Source organism: Pinus tabuliformis, chromosome 3_1 (genome assembly GCF_031772625.1).
Source record: "Pinus tabuliformis cultivar Carrire ecotype Pingquan chromosome 3_1, CPIR1, whole genome shotgun sequence".
Lineage (NCBI taxonomy): Eukaryota > Viridiplantae > Streptophyta > Pinopsida > Pinales > Pinaceae > Pinus > Pinus tabuliformis.
The window spans coordinates 56,466,632-56,488,577 of record NC_142301.1 but is presented as its reverse complement, the minus strand read 5'-3'; the positions used below and the strand labels follow the sequence as shown (position 1 = coordinate 56,488,577).

The following is a 21,946-nucleotide window of genomic DNA, read 5'->3' as shown; positions in this document are numbered from 1 at the left end:
CTCTAGGCACTTGTTTAAGCCCATACAAGGCTTTCTTCAACCTACATACATGATTTTTCTTCTCATGTGTTTCAAAACCCTCTGGTTGTTCAATGTATACTTCTTCTTCTATCACCCCGTTCAAGAACGCAGTCTTGACGTCCATCTGGTGAATCTCCCACCCCATCTATGTTGCAAGGGATATCACGGATCTAATAGAAGTATACCTGGCTACTGGGGCGAAGGTTTCTTCATAGTCTATCCCTTCCTTCTAAGCATACCCCTTAGCCACGAACCTGGCTTTGTATTTTTCCACACTACCATCTGCAACATATTTGACCTTGTAGATCCATCTCGAACCTACAACTGATCTGTCCTGAGGCCTAGGTACCACTTCCCAGACATCATTGATCATTATGGAACTCTATTCCTCCACCATAGCATCTACCCATACTTGATGCTAAACGACCTCCTAAAAACTAGAGGGTTCTCCAACCTGAGCCACTAAGGCTTGGTATCTATCTGGTTGTCTACGCTCCCTTTTCTCGTTCCTAGGAGCTCCAACGAAATCCTCTGCATCCCGTAGTATCTGTCGAAGTTCCCGACTCATTCTTCCACTGGTAGTGGGTAGATCTATTTGCTCCTCATCCTGAGATTCCACCCACTGTGATGCCTCTGGATTCTTGTCCTTTGGAGAAACACTGGTGCTGGTTTCTGCTAGTTGAAGTGGCTGGACCAATGGTCCATCCTTTGACTACTCTTCGGAAGGAATTTCTCGGGATTTCCTAAAAGTTTTGTCCTTTATGAACTTTACATCCTGTCATACTACGATCTTTCTATTTTCCGGAAGGTAGATTCTATATGCCTTAGCATTCTCGCTATATCCCACAAGATATCCTTTTTCTGCAGTTTGATCTAACTTCTTCCTATTTTCTTTGGGTATATGGTAGTATGCCAAACTCCCAAATATTCTGAAATGACTCACTTCAGGGTTCTTGCTGGTGAAGACACTGTCCACAGTAATCTTACCTAATGCCCTGTGAGGTGTCCTATTCTAAACATATACTGTTGTGCTGCATGCAGGCGCGCATAGAAATTTTGGCATATCCGGATCATACAACATTGTCCTCGCTGCTTCAACAATAGTTCTTTTCTTCCTCTCTGCTACTCCATTTTGCTCCAGATTATATGGAGCTGTCCATTCTCTTCTGATGTCTTCCCTTGCACAAAAATCAGTGAAGTCCTTATCAATGTATTCTCCACCATTGTCTGAGCGCAACACTTTTATCCTCTTCCCTGTCAGATTCTCAACTAGAGCTTTAAACTCTTTGAATCGATCAAAAACCTCATCCTTGGTTTTTAGAAAGTAGATCCAAGTCTTCTTGGAATGGTCATCAATGAAGGTGACGAAGTATTCGGCACCACTAAGAGCTTTTGTGGACATGGGTCCGCAGATATCTGAGTGTATCAATCCCAAAACACTCTTTGCCCTACTGTTACTTCTGGAATAAGCCGCTTTGGTGTACTTGCCCAGTACACAACCTCTGCATACATCGTCTCGTTTGGTACTTAATTCTGGAACTCCTGTGACGGTTCTTCTGAGAATTCTTAGAGCCCCATGGTGTAAGTGCCCCATCCTTTTGTGCCATAGTTCATTCAAATCTTTTTCACCACTGCTGCCTATCAGTGCCATTGGAGATTCTAGCTATAACTTATACAGTCTGTTACTTCTGACTCCAATTTGGGCCTTCTTCTTCCAACTTGGATGTTTGACATATACTTTCTTCCCAATGAAGTAAACATCATAGCCCTTGTTCTGTAACTGAGATACAGAGAGTAAGTTCATCCCCAATCCAGGCACATGCAACACATTGGTAGCTCAAAGCCGATCCCCTGCTTCTGTTTGAAAAACTACAGTACCTCTTCCTACGGGGGTACATTTTGACTTATTTCCCATGGTGATTTGGAAGTTCATCTGTTCTTCTTGATAGCTCGAGAAACATTCTCGTATTCTCGTCATGTGCGCAGAAGCTCCACTATCAATACACCAAATCGCAGAGGAAGCATAACTTACCAAGCAAGCGACTTCTTCTTCAAATTTAGAAGCTAACACAGAATTGTCGTGATCCATTATATTCTTCGTGATTTCCTCTTTCCTGGGAGAACTGCGTGAGTCCTTTGTGTTGCTTCTCCAACATCATGTTCATGACTCATTGCAAATTCTCTAATCTTGTTGCCCGATCTCTGCTCTGATACCATGTGAAAATTCCTAACACAAAATTCTATTATAGTAACTGATTTATTTCGCCTACTTATTTCCCCTACTTATTTCCACAATAAGTTATTTACAAGTAAATTTTACTGTAGTTGTCACATAATAGCATAGAGAAAAGAATAGTGAAATACAAGCACAAGAATCAATCACATCAACACAGTTATTTTTGGACAATAGTCCCCGGAAAAAACCAATGCAGGAAAACCGGTGTAGCAGATGAGGGTTTATTTATTATTCTTTAGCAACAACCTCTTTACATGGAATGATTTGCAGAACATAGAGAAACCTCTAAGAAAACTCCTGAGATAATTTTCCTCCACCCTTTGGAGAAATTCTGACACCCAAGAGACCCTTCACCCTCCACTGCGTCACCTCTGCGTGAGGACTGCATCCCTTGCTGCGCTGCCTCTCTGAGTTGTCCCTCTGCACTGCCCCTCTGATGCACTGCGTCCCCTCCTCCTCAGTCTTCGACTGATGTTGATACCCTCCTCTTCCTTCACCCTGCAACTCTCCCTTTGAAATCGAACTCTTACTCCTTGAGAATCGATTTCCCTCGGGTTACTGAGTATTTGCCCAGTGTGTCTCCAAATGACTCTCAAGTCTTCCTTTATACTTTTCCTGTTGAGATATCAACGACTGTGATCTAATCTCTAATCAACGGCTAAGATTAAATTAGAATTGATCCTCGTCTCTTAGAAGCTTCTCACCCATATTTTCATTAATACCCATTCATATTTTATTTTTTCTAAGTTTAGACTTAGGAACCCCATTAAAAATATTAATTATTTTAATAAAATACAATCCGGGTGGAATTTCACCAAATGATTTCTGGGTCTTGGAGATCTCATGTGTTCTAGCCCCTCCACAAATTTCAGAGCTAGAGCATATCCCATGCTACCCAAAAATCAACATTCATTTGAGTAACTCTTGTCTTGATCTCATTTGTATTCTAGTTGAAGTAGTCTCTTCCTTATAATTAGATCTAATTAGCAATCTCATTTGCCATCATTTCAATTTTTCTTAATCATAATTATTTGTGCTTCATTATATAATTCACATTAATTCCATTGATCATTAAAACACTCTTAAAAGCACATTATAAGTGGAAGTGTATTTCATTATTGATATATTTAAAGCATTTCACTTTTGAAGAATTGTGGTTGATCTCCTTTGAAGCACTTGTTTAACATTGCATCTCATTTGCACTTTAGATCTAGTTTTGCATCTCTAAAATTTACCTTCAAGCATAAACTTGGTTAATAGAAATTTTGGGACCCACTTCCCTAATAGTCATTCAATTCGATAAATTTGAGTTTGGAGCAAAGGTCAAAACACATGACCTCACATTTCTCTTGTGGTCGAGCCCTTGTAGGAACGAAGACACATGGGTTGTCTTGGAGTCTAGGTGGGTATCGTTAATGAAGGACTAGTGCCTTCTCGTCCTAGCCTTCTTGTAGTTCACCTTAGTCCTTACCAAGTTTTGAGAAATTGAGGGGATGTTCTCACCATAGATTAGGCATTTAATAAAATTTATCAAGATCACTATGCATCACAAACTCACATAACATTGTATCGCTTTTGATCACTATGCAAGTTGAGTTATAAGCATTTCATTTCCTTGTAAGCATTGCTCTTATACTTGTCATTTCAATTACATGCTCATTGTCCTTTAGTAGCATTTATTCTTATTAGAGTGTTTTCCTTAATTTCACAAGTATATGTTCTATCTATCTTGCAAGTCTTTCTATCGCTATCGCTCATACCTCAACTTTGTACTTGATCTCTTATACTAACACTTGTCTTGCAGCATTGCCTATCTTGTAACTTGAAGATTTCTTATTTTTGCAAGTATTGTAAATTCATTTGGGCATTGATTAGAAGGCACTGGTCTCTCATCTTTTATCTCGTTGGATGACATTGATTTAATCGAATCTACTCCATTAAAATTTGCTCATTAATATTCATACTTGCTAATTAATCTTTAAATTCAAGTTATATTGAATGGTAATTGCCTTGCCCTTCATCTCCTAGAACTTCTTGTCTTCAACAAGTTTTGCTTTAACAATCATATTTAGCTAGGAGAGAGCTTAAACAGAGAGAGTCGGGAATAGGTGACAACCCCTTCTCTGAGCATTGCGCCTTGAAGACTACACTTTCTGGGGTTAAAAACTTTCACATTTAGGTGTACATCTTGGGTGACAACAAGATCGACAGATGTGTTCAAGACATGTTGATTGAAAGGGTTGTGGAGCGCTACATCAACAAGTAGGTCAAGTGTTGTCTTGTTCAAGGTAGATTGGTTGTTGAAGGACTGACACCAAACCCTAGTTTGTAATTCTTGTATCAATGATTGTATGAGGGCCATGATCCCTAGTACGGGAGCCCTAGACAGTTGTATTACAGTTTGTTAATATAACAAAGTTGGGTTGTTGAAAAATTGTAAAAAGTTGTCTATTTGTGCACGTGTTGATTTACTGTTGTGTTTATTCCACTGTGCAAAGTAGTTTGTTGTGGCATTTGAGTTGGTTGTGTCAGAGATTCTAAGACCCTAACCTAGATTCCTTAGTGCCATGGAAAAACAACATCTCTATCACTGCATATTGGCTCCTTCAAAATACGCTCTACCAACAAGGCTCTCACACACAAACTGGTGCAAACTTCTCACAAACGCGTGAGCTCTATTGTCTTGTTTCACCAACTTGTGCTCACAAAACAATGATCAAATCTGTGCCTTCGTCTTCCTTATAAGCAATTCAAATAGGCTAAATCTGGCAAGTTTTATTTTTGGAACTCAAACTAGTGATTGATGAGTAAACTGAGTCTGACTGACTCATGCAGCTCATCCTGACTCAATTTAGAAGTTAATGCTCTCTTATCTCGTCCTCTCCCAAATTAACTTGCACTAGAGGACAACAACTGAGCCTTCCGCATCTGCACTAGTCAAACTGCTTCATGCATACATCCTAACTTTTAGGAATTTGCCCTAAATTTTAGGAACTCGTCCTAATTTTTAGGAATTAGCTCCGAACTGATAGGAATTTGTGCATGCTAAAGAAACACTGCTTATGGTCTCTTTGACTACGGCACAAGTCAAAGAAGGACCTTTCTCACTACTATTTTCAACACAGCTGCTATCCCTTTAAGTCATCAACAACTTTAGGTTTGTCCCTTGTCATAACCAGCTTGCCTGCTGCTATAGTGATCTTCAAAAGTATGCAATCCTTCAATAAAAGGAACTCTAATTCATACCCCTTAGTATCTGTTTATGTAGAATCTTCATCCAACAATTAGAACAGCCGTGAAACTGGTCTTGGATTTATCTTCCTTAATCTGCCCTTTAATTCTGCCTCACAACTTCTTCAAGGTCTGTTTCAGACTTCTACAAGAATGATGTCAAGGACTGCTTCAGACTTTTACAAGAACAACTTCAAGAATGTCTGCTTCAGCAGGGACTTGATACAGCTTCAGTCTTCAACCAAGTTTCAGCCTCGGATCTGCCTTAAACCAGTGATTTGATTAGCCTCAAGATAAATCTGTTCTGTCCACCAAAGTGCCTCAGACAAGAGGCCGATTTGTGCCACAGAGATGCCTTAGACAAGGCCAAAATTCAGCCTCAGACAAGGGTTCAGATATCTGTGTCAGTGACAACCTCAGATCAGCCTCAGACAACTGGTTCGAATATCTGCCTCAGCCTTGGAGAGTTCGGATCTGTTCAAGAAGGTCTGCTTCAGATTTGGATGTCTCAGCTTCAGGAAACCTTTGATGGTCTGCCTCAGGAAGAGCTTCAAATTCTAACTCGGATCAGTCTCATGAAAACCTCAAGAACAATCTCAAAATTAGTCTCAGAAGAAGGCCGGGATTAGGGCTCAAGAGGGGCAGAGAATTCCTAGTGAAAGGCCTCAGATCAGGCCTGAAACGGACCTCAGAAATCAGCGAAAAAGGCCTCAGAAGCTGCTGTGAATTAGACCTCCGAATTGGCCTCAGGAGGGCCGAAACAATGCCTCATAAGGGCTTCTGTTCTGGCCTCTGGAAGGCCGAAGTTAGCTACAGGTAGGCAAAAAACAAAACTCCTCAGAATGTGCAACCAAAACGTCCTCAAAACAGTCCTGTCCAAAACATTAAAGAGAGAAATACTCCTTTAGATTTCGGTTTCCTTAGATCTTCAATGTAGCTCCAGCCTCAGACTTCTCCTTAATCTTCCTTGTTCAGATCCGAATTTCTTCCTTGGAATGTCACAACTCGAGTGTATATATATAGAGATTGGAGGAGGGTCAAATATAGGGCCAACCTGCCCTTAAGAAATGTCTCAATGTTTAAGTCAGCCAGATTTCATATAGTTACTTTTAAAAAATATTTTTTCCTCAACCATCAGGAGTTAGAGTGTGAACCATAGCTCGTTAGAAAGGTCTCGGCAGACACAACAAGATGGTGTAATTCATTCTTGTGTTTGCCTTGATTCAATCCATCAAAAACTTGATTTACTTCTGGGGCTGCTTATGGCCCTTTGACTTCATTGACAACTTTCTTCCAACAGTATTCTCAATTCTGGAAATATATGCCTAATTTTATGATTTTGTGGATTTAATTTAAAACCCTGTTTTGATTTGTAATTATATATCTAATTAATTGTTTTTCCATTGGTAGCAGGTCATCTTTCCTACTCTTGACAGACGGGTAAAGAATGTGGCTCCAACCTACTCACTTGAGCATAAAGGGGAAAATGACCTTTTTGACGAAGTTTTTGAATTACTAAATTCAACTGTGAAATGCAAGGATAATGGACCACTGAAGTTAAGTCAAGATTTGGTTTGTTGTACAGAGGCGATTCATACCTCTCTATTTCAGCATATGTCAAAAGAAGAGAAACAGGTATATATTTTATTCAATAAATCCTGACTTCTGTGTTGAGGTTCTATCCTCCAAGGCAACCTTCGATACCCTATGAATTGTGTGACAATCAAGGACAGTGATGCCCTCATCTGGTAATCTCTAATTAAATGAACACAAAAGGGGTTCCACATTATGTGTTAAAAATGAATTGGTCCTGTTATCAAAAGATCCTCACATCAGTTGTCATGTATATTTACAGTTATACGCTTTACAAAACCTTAATCAATAGTCAATTAAGTTAATGGCAAATGCATATTCACACTTGCACGTCCCTTGACAGACTTTAACTAAGACGGATTTAAGTTAATAGAAGAAGAGATGGAACCAACAGGTAATACTAACTTGAAATTTGAAGACATGGCAAGTAGGTTGAGCAGTTGATTAATAAATTTTATTGCATATACAAGGCCAGAAATAACTGTAATTAATATTTATTTAAAGGCAGAGTTAATTCTGCCTGTCATCTGTATTTCTTAGCATGAGACCTGATTTTGAAAAAATCTTTCATGGTCTTCTTCATTGTATCTTCAGAAACTTCAGTTGGACGAATTGCTTAGAATTTACCATGTTCATACCTTCAACTCAGGGATGCTGTCATGCTGATGAGACCTGTAGGAAAATATTCTTCCATGGTCAAATCACCACATCGCACAATTTACTGAGCATCTAATACTAATTTGGCATCTGTTATGGGACACATGGTTATTCTGCAATTGTTTTTTGCTAAACAAAAGTTGGGCACTCCAAGAAACTGAACCTAAAGGCTTCAAAAGATTTTGGTACATTTGAAATTTAGGCTTGTTTTGAAATTTTCCTTATTGGACGGATGGCATTTGATCATGGCCCCGTAGTGAAGGCATGGCTACACTCAAGCATGACAAATGGTTTCTTAGTTATTGAAAGAGGAGACAATTAAGCATGCTTTTTGGGATGGTAAGGTAGCTTGTTGTTTCTTGTCCTGGACCTCAAGAAAGACTTCAATTATTTGTTGGTCCACTATGATGGAAGGGTGTGGGGTTTTCTGAGATGTGTGGATGATTAAGCAGAATCGAAGATAATAGTTGGGGGCTGTTTTTTTTATTTTTTAGTTTCTTAATGAATCAATGGTGCATATGAAACTCATCGAAGTCATCCAACTTTATGAACCAGAGTTGTATGCTTACTGGGGTTTGAACTTGGGTCATTAGTTGATTTGAAATGGATCCAAATAAACAACAGGTTGTAAGACTCAGTGAGTCTGTACCTGCAATTTAATTTGGCAGTTGAATGCAAATGTAAAAGTAGACTAGACAAAAGAAAAAAGAGAATACATAAAAAGGAAAAAAGAAAATAGGAGCCAATACGCCGAGGAACGGGAAATGAAAGGTCATGCCTGTTGACCTTTTCATTACCCCAACTGTCTATATTTGTGTGAAAATTTCACGACTGAAATCCTGTTACAGCAGCTGGAATTAATTCTTCTAATTGTTAATTAATTTAACAATTTATTTGCTATGGAAAATATCGAATAAATCACACTACAACCTTTGTTGAAGTTTCTAAGATTACTTAGTTATAAACCCTCCATGCACTTTATCTGATTTATTCCTACCTACTTGTTATTTTACTTAACACGTTATTTACAATGTAAATACTGAAAATAAACACTAGTGCATGCTCAACATATTACAGATCAACAATTAAAGGAAACAGAAACAATCACACCATATGACACCATTATTTTTGGACCAATGTCCCTGAAAAAACCCAATGTAGGAAAATCGGTGCAGCTATCTGAGGGTTTTCTTATTAAGCAATACCAGAGTACAATCTGGTGCCGAAACTGGCCTACCCAACAGAGAATTTCCTTGGCAGTAATCCCTCTCAGTTTTTTACAAATCTCCTCGCTGAAACCCTGGATAATCCTTCCGGCAGCTCCTCAGCACCAATCTGCCCTAGAAACCCCAGCGTCAGCCTCTCTCTGGATTGCGTCAGCCCCTCTTTGCCCAGCGCTGGCCCTGCATCACCCCGGATGGGTTTGTGTCAGTCTTAGGAGGCCCTGCATCAACCCTCTAGCCCTCTGCATCAGCAACGCTGGCCTCCCTGAGGCTCTGCGCAGCTCCCGGCTGCTTCTGCGTGGCCCTGCGTGAGCCTTGGCTGGATCTGCGTCACACTCCCCGGCTACTGCGCTGCTCTCCCAACATTATCTCTACCTCTCTGTCTCTCTATACTCAATGCCCCTCAGCTGCAACTCCCGATCACTAATTCTATCTCTCTTAGCAAAGCCCGCTCTAGAGAATAGAATGACTGATCACTCTGGTGTATCCTCCAAGTGACCCTCAAGCCTCCTCTTATACTTTTCTCGTTGACATATCAATGGCCGAGATTAAGTCCGTAATCAACGGCTAAGATTAGATCTGGCTTGATCCATGTCTTTTGGACCATTCCAACACAGTTTCATATCAATACACATTAATATTTTATTTTCCCTAAGTTTAGACTTAGGGATTCCATTAAAAATATTAATTATTTTAATTTCTCCTGAACTGTTTAGAATCTGCCCAACCCTTTCTGGATATTGGATATCTCTTGTGCCCCAACCTCTCCACCAAATTTGGCTAGAGCACATCCGATGCTACCCCAAATCAACACTCCCTCTTAGCGAGGACTGTGCTCTAGCAATATTCCTCACTGAGTATTACTTTGATCATCCGACATCGGTCCCTGTGCTGTTGCTAAGCCTCCCTGCCCAACATCCTCTGCACTGCTGCATCCTGTACTGCTGCCCATGGTTCTGCCACTGCTGCATCAATATGACAACTCCCTCTACATCAGTGCTGCTGCTGGTCCTTTCTCCTAGCACTGCACCTCCTCTCATCATGCTGCATCGTGCTGCCCACTGCTGCACTGCAACTCAGTTACTGAGAAGTAAGTAACTGATCTCCCAACCTGACCTCCCTATTGGGCTAGAGACCCTCCTGATGCTGAAGCTCCCTTTGCTGCTGACAAGTGCTCCCTCTCTGACCTCTGCGTTGCTGCAACAACTCCTTGCATCTCACACCGTTGCACACCTCTCTGTGCCATCCTGCACTGGTGCAACACTCCTGTGCCTCTCGCACTGCTGCAGCTTGCTAGCCTCGCGTTGTCTCGAGACTCCTGCACTGTAGCTCTCTCTACTGCTCCATCTGCATCCATCTCTACCCACATCAGCCAGTCCTGCTACTCCTCTTCGGGGCTCCCGTAGAAAGTTCTAATCCAAGAGGCTGGGTACCTTGAGGATCCTGCCCCTCATCGCATGTAGTTCGCTTGACTACAGCTCGATGTCTCCCCACTTCCGCTCAAGTGGCGCGTGTGCACTCATGGCACAGTCATCGTCTGTCAAAACTTCCTTCTCTGCCCTTGCTGGCGCTGTGTTAGTCTCAGAAAACTTTTCCTTACACTTCTTCCTTGGACACTGGGTCGCATAATGACCCAACTCCCCACAGTGGAAGCACTTGATCTTGGAGAGATCCTTCTTCCACTTTTCTTGCTTTCCCTCAGATGCTAGGGCAACATCTTCCTCCTCCTGTTTGACTTTGATCCCCTTGCTACTACTACCCGTCTTTGATTGCCATCTGATCTCTTCCTCGCGAAGAGCTGCCCACATCTCGTCCCAAGGTGGGAGAGTCCCTTTGCCCAATGTACTCTGGACAAATACCTCCCAGTCTTCTGAGACAACATTCAGGGCTTTCCTCACCATCAACTCCTGATCCAGCGTGGCTTCTATAGCAGTCAACTGATCTCGGATCTCATTCAGTCCTCCGATGAAGGTGTCAATCGGTTCTCCCTTCATCTGATACGACCTCAACTAATTCTCAAGTAGCATCCTTCTCTGCACAGAAGTATGCTGGTACAATTTCTTGAGAACCTCCCTGATCTGAAAATCACCTTTGAGTGACCTCAGTTAATTAATTATTGAATGAAGGTATTACAAACTCATGTGTTGGTGTGTGTTTATGTTATTTTAGGCAACAGATCGATCAGATTGCAAAATACATAGGCACTAGAGAATGGAAAACAACAGAGAAACACAGTAAGCAAATACAAGAACACAACAGATTAATAAGGAGTTCACCCTATCCTCCAGGGCTACATCTTTGGTCTAGCTCTCAGTGGTGGCCTTCTTTTATTGTGTCTTAAAGTAGAGAATTACAATGAGGAGCTCAATCTGAGTCTCCTGAAACATAATTGCTTGGCAGGGTTGTTCTTGGATCCCCCAAGCCACTAGAGTGCACAGACTCTTTTCCTTACCAGCTCTTGACCTCTCTAGTCTTTAATGGGAAGAGCCCAATGTGGTGCTCAGTTCCCGACAGATCCTCTCAGGGATTTGCTCGATGCTGCCTTATGCTGCAGGTCAGCTCGACTTTCTATCTTTCTGCTCTTTGCTTCATTGTCCTTTGCTTTCTCTGTCTTCGTCTTCTTCTCTCTGGTTCTTCCTCTCGGGTGTCCTTCCCTCTTGGTTCCCCCTCTCTCTCTGTCTGTTCTCTGTTCATGGCTTTAAAGCCAATCGGCCTCATGACCATTCGGTTCCCCTTCCACCTCCGTTGGATCGCCTGTTGCTATTCACTTGTAATTCCCTGTCTCTGCGTCATGGTCATCGGCTCACAGGGAGTGGCCACTTGTCCTCTTGCAAACTGCGCCAGCTCTTCCTCGTTGGTTCGGTTCTTCGGTTACGTTGGGAAATGACTCATCCGCCACCTCAGCGGTCAAATCGGACCTCAAATTCTTATAGATCGCGGCTTGATCCCCTGTCGAATCTGGTTCTTTCATCGAGCACGTTCTTAGCCGTTAGATCTGGAGCCCCCAGATCCGACACCATTTGCTCATTTCGCGCGGTTGACTTGCTCGACCGTTAGCGTGCGATGAGCGGCGTTTTTCTCTCTCCTCCGCTTGCCACGCGTCGGGCGCTGAGTGGAATCGCTCGTTTTTCTCCAAATCCGCTTACCGCCCAAGGGTGCCCCCGATAAATACCGCTGGTTTTGGAGCGCGGGTCCCGCCTTTAACCTTTAGCCTTTTCCCCACGGTTTTCCTGGCTCCCATGCGACTGAGAGCTCGAGGCCTCTCCTTCTCGAGGAGTTTTGCCCAACGAACAGAAACTGCCTCCTTTTTCCAATCCGGGCTTCCCAGGTGCCAGTTTCGCCTCCTGCGCAGTCTCCATGGGCCTCGGTTAGCACGCTTTGACCGAGGTCCTCGTCGTTCCACGCTGGCTGCCAACTGCCACTGTTCAGAGGTTTTTATGATTGCTCTGTGCTCTTTGAATTCGAAGTTTTGTCTCGTTTTGATACAATCATGGTGCTTTGATTTTTCTTCATGGATCCAATTCGGATCATGGCCTTCCCAGTGAAAAAGCTTTTGGACCACCAAAAGTTGGTTTTCAAGCATCGACTAAGTGAGGGTACAATTGTCTCACTTGTCCAATCTCTATCCACTTTGCACTGCTCGGCTTTGAACCTTTGAGCCCAATTCTGAGGTACTCAACATCTCCCCTGTGCGTCATCCTCACCTTCCTGTCTAGCACTGTGTCTTCCTTCAATTCATTAAGATATTCAGGTAGCAGGTCATCAATAGAAGGCAATTGACTCTGCTCTTTAGGATCCTCAATTAGAGAAGGTTCAAACAATCTCAAGCAATCTGCATTTACGACTGAGTAGATGTGCATGTAAGTTGGTAGATCAAGGCGAAAAGCATTTTCACCAATCTTCTCAAGTATTTTGAAAGGTCCATACCTGATAGGCTTTAGCTTTTTTACTTTCACCTTGCATCCTATCCTCGCTGATATACAACTAGACTTGGTCACCAACTTGAAAACTATGCTCCATCTGATGCTTGTCATGCCTAGCCTTGTATTTGGCTTGGCTCTTTTCCAACTGTTCCTGTACTGCCTGGTGGATCTCCTGGATCTGTTCAATGAACCTAGTTGCCTTGTCCACATCACTGTGTCCATCAACTGTGGTATCTTTACCAAAGACAAAATCCAAAGGAGACCTTGGTGTGAAACCAAAACAGGTTTCAAAAGGAGATCTCTGTGTAGAAGAATGTTTTGCTCTGTTGTAAGCATGCTGCACATAACACAAATGTTCATCCCAAAGCTTAGGATGTTTGCTGCAATATCCTCTGAGTAACTGGATCACTATCCTGTTAACTACTTCTGTCTGGCCATCAGTTTGTGGATGAAAAGCTGTGCTTTTCTTTAGTTTGGTGTCCATCAGTTCCCACAGACTTGACCAAAACTTCCCCACAAATCGGGTGTCTCGATTAGATACAATGGAAGTGGGTAATCCAAAATGAATCCATACATGTTCAAAGAACAGTTTTGCAGTTTGTTCAGCTGTAATCTGTTTGTTACAAGTTATCAAAATACACATTTTGCTGAACCTATCCACAACAACATATAGATAATCATGACCTTTCTTAGATTTAGGCAGTCCTCCAACAAAATCCATGGAAACACTTTCCCAAGGTGAGAAGGAACTGGTAGTGGAGTGTACAAGCCTAGTTTTCTATTGCTGGGCTTGCTATTAGCACACATAGTACACCCTCTTACATATCTAGAAACTGTCTCATTCATTTTTGGCCAATAACAAAATCTTTGCAGCTGTGCAACAGTTTTACTTACTCCAAAGTGACCTGATATCAGAGAAGTGTGTGCTTCTCTAATTATCTTTACTATCTCAGTTTGTGGAATGCAGAGTTTCCCGCAATGGTATAAGAGTCAGTCCTTCACATGATAATCCAATTCTTCTACTCTTTTGCCTTGACTCAAAGTTGCATATACATCTCTAAAGTCTATATCTTGAGTATATTGTTCAATGTAGCTTTCATGTAGCACAAAATTATGCTTAAGTATAGTAGATACATTTATAATAGGCCTGGATAGCATGTCTTCAACTTTATTGTGTATGCCCTTTTTATATCTGATAACTAAATGAAACTGTTGTAGAAAACCCATCCATCTGTAGTGTCTTGATTGCTGCAACTTAGTTTGGGAGTGTAGATATTGAAGTGGTTGATGATCAGTATGTATTATTGTCTCTTTGCCCATTAAGTAATGTTTCCACTTTTTCACACTCTGAACTAATGCATACAATTCTTTATCACAAGTAGGATAGTTAACTACTGCAGGATTAAAAGTCTCAACCCACCATGCTATGTCAACACTGCTCCCATGGCATAGTCACTGGCATCTGTTTGGATCTCAAATGGTCTTTGTAGATCAGGCAGTGCTAGTATAGGTGCTGTACTAATCTTTTCTTTCAAGGTGTCGAAAGCTTTCTGATGTTTGCCTCCCCAGTGAAACACCTTGTTCAATCCTGTTAAAGCACGTAAGGGAGCTGCAATTGAGGAGAAGTTAGAAATGAACTTCCTCCAATATTGTGCTGCTCCTAAGAAGCTTCTCACTTCTGTAGCAGACTTGGGTTCAGGCTAGTTTACAATGACTGCCACCTTAGAGGGATTTATCTTAAATTCACCACCTCTTACTATATGACCCAAATAATTTAGAGATGTTTTGCCAAATTCACATTTTGAGAGTTTAACAAGAAGTTTTTCTCTTTTCAAAACATCTAATGTCTGCTTAACATGCTTTAAGTGTTCTTCCCACGTTTTACTAAAAATCAGAATGTCATCCAGATACACAATAACAAAATCATCAAGAAAAGGTCTGAGTACATCATTCATTAATCTCATGAAAGTAGCAGGAGCATTAGTTAAGCCAAAAGGCATAACTAGCCACTCATTCAATCCCTGCTTTGTTTTGAAAGCAGTCTTCCATACATCTTGTTCTACAACTCTGATCTGATGGTATCGACTGTGCAAATCTAGCTTGGTGAAATAAACAACTTCCTTCAATTGATCCAAAAGATCATCTATGCGAGGAAGGGGATAACGATTTTTGATTGTTATCTTATTGAGTGCTCGGTAATTAATGCACATTTTCCACGAGCCATCTTTCTTTCTCACCAAAATGATTGGTGACCCACATGGTGATGTGCTAAGCCTGATGAACCCTTTCTTGAGCAACTCCTGCACCTGCTTCTTGATTTCAACATTCTCTAAAGCAAACAACCTGTATATTCCAGTGTTAGGCAATGGAGCATCTTGCTGCAAAATAATATCATGTACTATTTCCTTTTTGGGTGGCAAACCTTTAGGTTCTTGAAACAAGACATCATATTCTGAAACAACCTTTTCTATATCAGCTTGCTGTTTAGCATTACAACCCTCAAATACATTGGTTTTATCAGGTTTCTTTTCCTTTACAACCATCAGTAAGAATTGTTTGCATGAATTTATCATTCTTTTCATCTGCCCTGAGTTTATGAGAGTATAATTATTCTTGAGCTTATGAGCTCTTACAAACTATACGATTCCATCTTTGACAAGTAGATACTTGTTCTCAGCTCTATAGAAAATAACTTTTCTATCATACAAGTAAGGACTTCCTAAAACAATTCCACATATATCCAAAGGAATTATGTCTAACTCAACCTCATCTACAAATGCTGACCCAAAAGAAAACTTGAGTTTGCACTGTCTAGTCACTTGTAGTTGTGCTTTATCATTCAACCATCCTAATGGGTATGGTTTCTTGTGAGGTGTAGTTGCTAATCCCAATTTCTTTACAATTGCTTCAGAAATTAGATTTACTTGTGAGCCACTATCAAACAAAGTATCAATCTTTTGATATTTGGAAACAACTCGAATATGGAAAATCTCATGTCTTTTTCTCTCATTTTCTTCATCAATAACAGATTGAGCAGAATTACTAGTAGATGCTTCAGAATTCTTACCTTTTATACCTATGGCTGCAATGGTTGTTTCATCTCCCGAGTCTGACCCCAAATCTTTCTGAATAGCTGCAACAGTCTTCTTCTTCTTGCTCTCGAACTTCTTAGGCCTTAGCTCTGGATGCAGAATCTAACAATGCTCATCATCATGCCCATCCTTTTTACAGTGAGTGCATGAAGCTTTGCTTTTCTGTGCAGTGTTAGCCTTCCTTGCTTTCCACTTCTGCTTTCTTTTCTCCTTGCTCTTGCTTGCAGTGGGTTGGGATGGTCCCCCAACTTCTGGATTTCCATTCTTTCCTCTAGCTTCTAGATGAATAGCTTGTACAGATACCTCATCTATACTAGTGGGATTAAACATGAGGATGGTATGCCTCATGTAGCTGTGTAGACCACCAATGTACTTCAAAAGGGTCTCTAGTGAGTCTAATGAGATTCCTAGAATCAATTCTCTCCTTCTAAATTCTTGAGTGTACCCTTGCACACTTTGCCCTTTCAACTGCCAAAGAGTTTGCCAACTCATTATGGCTTGTTGCATGTAGGCCAATGGATAGAACTGCTTTTTGATTGTAGAAACAAATTCACTCCAGACAGAGATAGTCTTACCATGTCTTTTCATATCAGCTCGGGTTCTGCCTTCCCACCAAACCAAGGCAGTGCCTCCTAGGCGCAGGCTTGCCAATTGAATATTACTCTTGTCCGAGTCGATGTTCTGTACTCTGCAATAAACATCAATTTGTCTAATCCAATTGTCCAACTTTTCTGCATTTAGCTCTCCATCATACATAGGCAAATTAAATTTGACATCTAGTTTGATCAAAGATGCTTTCTTGTTATGCACAAGGCTATTAGGAGGTGTGAGGAAGCTTTCCTCTTTCCTTTTTCCTTTTGAGTGGTCATGGAAGTGTGATTCATCTTCTCCTTTGTCTTGTTTAGAGCCTAATGAATCTTCATCCTTATGCTTTCTAAAGTCCCTATAGATTTCTTCTACCATGGACTTTATAGCTAGGAAACTTTCTATGAATTGAGGGTCTGGCCTCAGAGAACCTTCCTCCGACATTGTCTTCCGAGGATAGACTCTCCCAATTTCAGGATTAGTTTCGACCAACTCTCCTCCTAATTTGAGCTTTGATCTAGTGAGCATTCAACAACTAAACCAACACAAGTTTGTCTAACCTTGACAACCTAAAGCTTTGATACCACTTGATCTGAAAATCACCTTTGAGTGACCTCAGTTAATTAATTATTGAATAAAGGTATTACAGACTCATGTGTTGGTGTGTGTCTATGTTATTTTAGGCAACGGACCGATCAGATTGCAAAATACACAGGCACTGGAGAATGGAAAACAGCAGAGAAACACAGTAAGCAAATACAAGAACACAACAGATTAATAAGGAGTTCACCCTATTCTCCAGGGCTTGCCCTTCTTTTATTGTGTCTTAAAGCAGAAAATTACAATGAGGAGCTCAATCTGAGTCTCCTGAAACAGAATTGCTTGGCAGGATGGTTCTTGGATCTCCCAAGCCACTAGAGTGCACAGACTCTTTTCCTTACCAGCTCTTGACCTCTCTGGTCTTTAATGGGAGGAGCCTAATGTGGTGCTTAGTTCCCGACAGATCCTCACAGGGATTTGCTCGATGTTGCCTTATGCTGCAGGTCAACTCGGCTTTCTGTCTTTCTGCTCTTTGCTTCATTGTCCTTTCCTTTCTCTGTCTTCGTCTTCTTCTCTTTGGTTCTTCCTCTTGGGTGTCCTTCCCTCTCGGTGTCCCCTCTCTCTCTGTCTGTTCTCTGTTCATGGCTTTAAAGCCAATCAACCTCATGACCGTTCGATTCCCCTTCCACCTCTGTCGGATCGCCTGCTGCTGTTCACTTGTAATTCCCTGTCTCTGCGTCATGGTCATCGGCTCACAGGGAGTGGCCACTTTTCCTCTCGCAAACTGCGCCAGCTCTTCCTTGTCGATTCGGTTCTTCGGTTACGTTGGGAAATAACTCATCCGCCACCTCAGCAGTCAAATTGGACCTCAACTTCTTATAGATCGTGGCTTGATCCCCTGTCGAATTCGGTTTTTTCATCGGGCACGTTTTCAGCCGTTAGATCTGGAGCCCCCAGATCCGACGCCATTCGCTCATTTCGCGTAGTTGACTTGCTCGACCGTTAGCGTGCGATGAGCGACGGTTTTCTCTCTCCTCCGCTTGCCACGCGTCGGGTGCTGAGTGGAATCGCTCGTTTTTCTCCAAATCTGCTTACCGCCCAAGGGTGCCCCGATAAATAACGCCGGTTTTGGAGCACGGGTCCCGCCTTTAACCTTTAGCCTTTTCCCCACGGTTTTCCCGGCTCCCATGCGACCGAGCGCTCAGGGCCTTTCCTTCTTGAGGGGTTTTGCCCAATGATGCATGATTATCGCGCATCAGAAACTCCCTCCTTTTCCCGATCCGGGCTTCCCAAGTGCCAGTTTCGCCTCCTGCGCAGTCTCCATGGGCCTCGGTCAGCGCGCTTTGATCAAGGTCCTCGTCGTTCCACGCTGGCTGCCAACTGCCACTGTTCAGATGTTTTTCTGATCGCTCTATGCTCTTTGAATTCCAAGTTTTGTCTCGTTTTGATACAGTCATGGTGCTTTGATTTTTCTTCATGGATCCAATTCGGATCACTCCCACATCTTAGATGCCATTTCCTTCTCGGCAAAGTGTGGTACTACATGATCTTTGACCCCGTCAAGGACGATGCTTTTGGCCCTCGCCATTGCGTCCTTGTACTTGTCGTTATCATTGGGGTCGATTGGGATAGCTATTACCTTCAAGGCGAAGTTCTTGACACGATTTCTATCAAGTACGAATAAGATTTTGGCCTTCCAGACTGCGAAGTTCGACGCTCCATCTAGTATATCCTGGTCTCTTACTCAGTGTAGTGCCATGATGCTCTTTTACTTCCCTCCTGGAAGTTCTTTGTTCGACGACTCCTAGTCTCTACTTTCCGTCTGGAAGTTCTCTTCTGGACTCCCTCTGAGTCCCGATTTCCCTCTTGGAAATCCTTTTGCCGTGGTCGAGATGCCCCCTACTCTAATCATCTTGTGCAACCGCACCATTGATCCGGGTTCCTCAGCTAGAAACCCTCGACAACTACTCCCTCCTCTTGGCCTTGCTCTTTCAAGTACTGTTCTGACTACAGTACCTCACCAGCTCCACTCTACAATATTCCCACAGCCTTCTAGACCCCAACAACCTGAAGGTGAGAGCTCTTAGGCTCTGCGCAATCCCGACATGAGCAACCCGGCCTCGTCAGCGAACTGCGTCAGCCCTCCCAGCTTCTGCATGGCTCTACGTGAGGCTCCCTTTGCCTTCCTTAGCTTCTGCGCTGCCTCTTTCCGGCTCACCCTTGATGATGCAGGCACTGCGTCACCCTTCCTTGTTGCTGCTCTACTAGAAATAACTTCTGTCACCTCGAGACAACTGTTTTCTGCTTCTATTGCTCTGCTCGGCTGATGTCCTTAGTCCTCTTGTGATCTGCGATCACGCTCTGATACCATGTTGACATTTCTAAGTTTACTTAGTTAGAAACCCTCCATGCACTTTATTTGATTTATTCCTACCTACTTGTTATTTTACTTAACAAGTTATTTACAATGTAAATACTGAAAATAAACACTAGTGCATGCTCAACATATTATAGATCAACAGCTAAAGGAAACAAAAACAATCACACCATATGACACCATTACTTTTGGACCAATGTCTCCAGAAAAACCCAATGTGGTAAAATCGGTGCAACTATCTCAGGGTTTTTTTATTAAGCAATATCAGAGTACAATTTGGGTGCCGAAACTGGCCTACCCAACAGAGAATTTCCTTGGCAGTAATACCTCTCAGTTTCTAACAAATCTCCTGGCTAAAACCTCGGATAATCCTTCCGGCAGCTCCTCAGCACCAATTTGCCCTAGAAACCCCAACGTCAGCCTCTCTTTGGACTGCGTCAGCCCCTCTCTACCCAGCGCTGGCCTTGCATCACCCCGGATGGGTGTACATCAACCCTATGGCCCTCTGCGTCAGTAACGCTGGCCTCTTTGAGGCTCTGCGCAGAGCCTGGCTGCCTCTGCGTGGCCCTGGCTAGCTCTGCGTCACATTCCCCGGCTACTGCGCTGCTCTCCTGGCACTATCTCTTCCTCTCTGTCTCTCTGTACTCAATGCCCCTCAGTTGCAACTCCCGATCACTAATTCTATCTCTCTTAGCAAACCCCACTCTAGGGAATAGAATGACTGATCACTTTGGTGTATCCTCCAGGTGACCCTCAAGCCTCCTCTTATACTTTTCTTGTTGACATATCAACGGCTGAGATTAAGTCCCTAATCAACGGCTAAGATTAGATCTGGATTGATCCATGTCTTTTGGACCATTCTAACACAATTTCATATTAATACATATTAATATTTTATTTTCCCTAAGTTTAGACTTAGGGACTCCATTAAAAATATTAATTATTTTAATATCTCCTGATTTGTTTAGAATCTGCCCAAACCCTTTCTGGGTATTGGAGATCTCATTTGCCCCAACTTCTCCACCAAATTTCGTGGCTAGAGCACATCCGATGCTACTCCAAATCAACAACCTCCACAAATAAAACTGCGGAAAATAATAGCACTGGAAACTGAGAAATAATCTAGCACACACACATAAAATTTGACACTTATTTTTGGACAAATGTCCCCAGAAAAACCCAACTTGTGAAAACTGGGGCAGCAGTTGAGGGTTTTTATTATTATGCAACAGTGAAATTTTGAGTACAACTAGATGCCGAAATCTGGCAATCCTATAGAGAAATACTGGCAAATTTTTTTTGAGAGAAATTATCCTCACTCCAAGCAATCCCAATGCTTGACTGCTTCTGAAAAGAAAGCCGTCCACCTAGCCATACGGAGTCCCTGCGTCAACTCTGCGTAGTCCCTCAAATGTTACAGCCAGGAACTTCCGCAAATCAAGTCATCTTGCCTGCTACTGACTGAGAAACGGTCTCTCCGGCACTCTAGAGTTGATAACCAACTTCACCCTAGCAAAATCGAACTACCTTTTGAAGCTTCTACATTGCCTCTTCGCAACGCCCTGGAGAAATTTTGGCCTCTCTGCAATGTACTCATCAGATCTGGAAAATCTTCCTCTGGCTTCATTGTCCCTATCCCTCTCTATCTCTGCTTCCCTTCTGAAGCTTGAACTCTTCCGCTATTGCCTCTGGAAAATCGAACTTTCCAAGGAAATTGATCTCTGTGTATATGTTTTCCATCCACCCATTGGATTTTTCTTATAATCTTTTGTTGGACCTCCAACGACCAAGATTAAAACTTAATCAAGGGCCAAGATCATATCAGAGTCGATCCGTATGAGTTTCTAGATGATTCACACCTTATCTCAATTAATTCTAATTAATTAACCCCTTTTCCTAAGTTTAGACTTAGGAAATATTAACAAATAGGCTAATAATCTAATTGAGACACTTCTTGGTGGAATTTCTAGAAACAATTTTTGGGTTATGGAGAACTCCTATGTTTTAGCCTCTCCAAAAAGTTTAGAGACTAGAACACCTCTAATGCTACAAAAACTAACACCCCCTCTTAGCGAGGAAGGCATTCTAGTGCTACACCACTGCTACTACAACACCCTATCTCTGTATCACCCTCTGTCACATTGCTGATGTCTGGCCATTGCCGACCAACCACTACGCAACTCTGATGTTGCATTTGTGTTGTGCTGACACTTCTGTACTGCTACCAACTTTGCATCTAAACAATAACTCCATCTCATCTGTTGCTTCTACAACTGGCAACTGAGAAGCATTATAAATACTGAATCAATTGTGTCTGTTACATCCGTCTCCTGAGGATCTGACTACTACTAGCCCCTGCATTGTCCACTGAAGAATCTACGCTACTGCTGACTTTGCATTGTGCCACTTTGCACTACTGTCAACACTGCACTATGCTCCTCAGCACCTAACTACTACTAATCTGCAAC

General features: G+C 42.2%; 1 protein-coding gene across 1 annotated transcript in view; it reads left to right on the top strand.

Moving 5' to 3' along the window:
* The window catches only part of LOC149185746 (zinc finger protein BRUTUS-like), a 405,399-nt gene that overhangs the window by 135,665 nt on the left and 247,788 nt on the right, over positions 1–21,946 (top strand). The window contains 1 exon segment of the mRNA XM_089410790.1: positions 6,902–7,123. Within this exon segment, the coding sequence (XP_089266916.1) occupies positions 6,902–7,123 (222 nt within the window).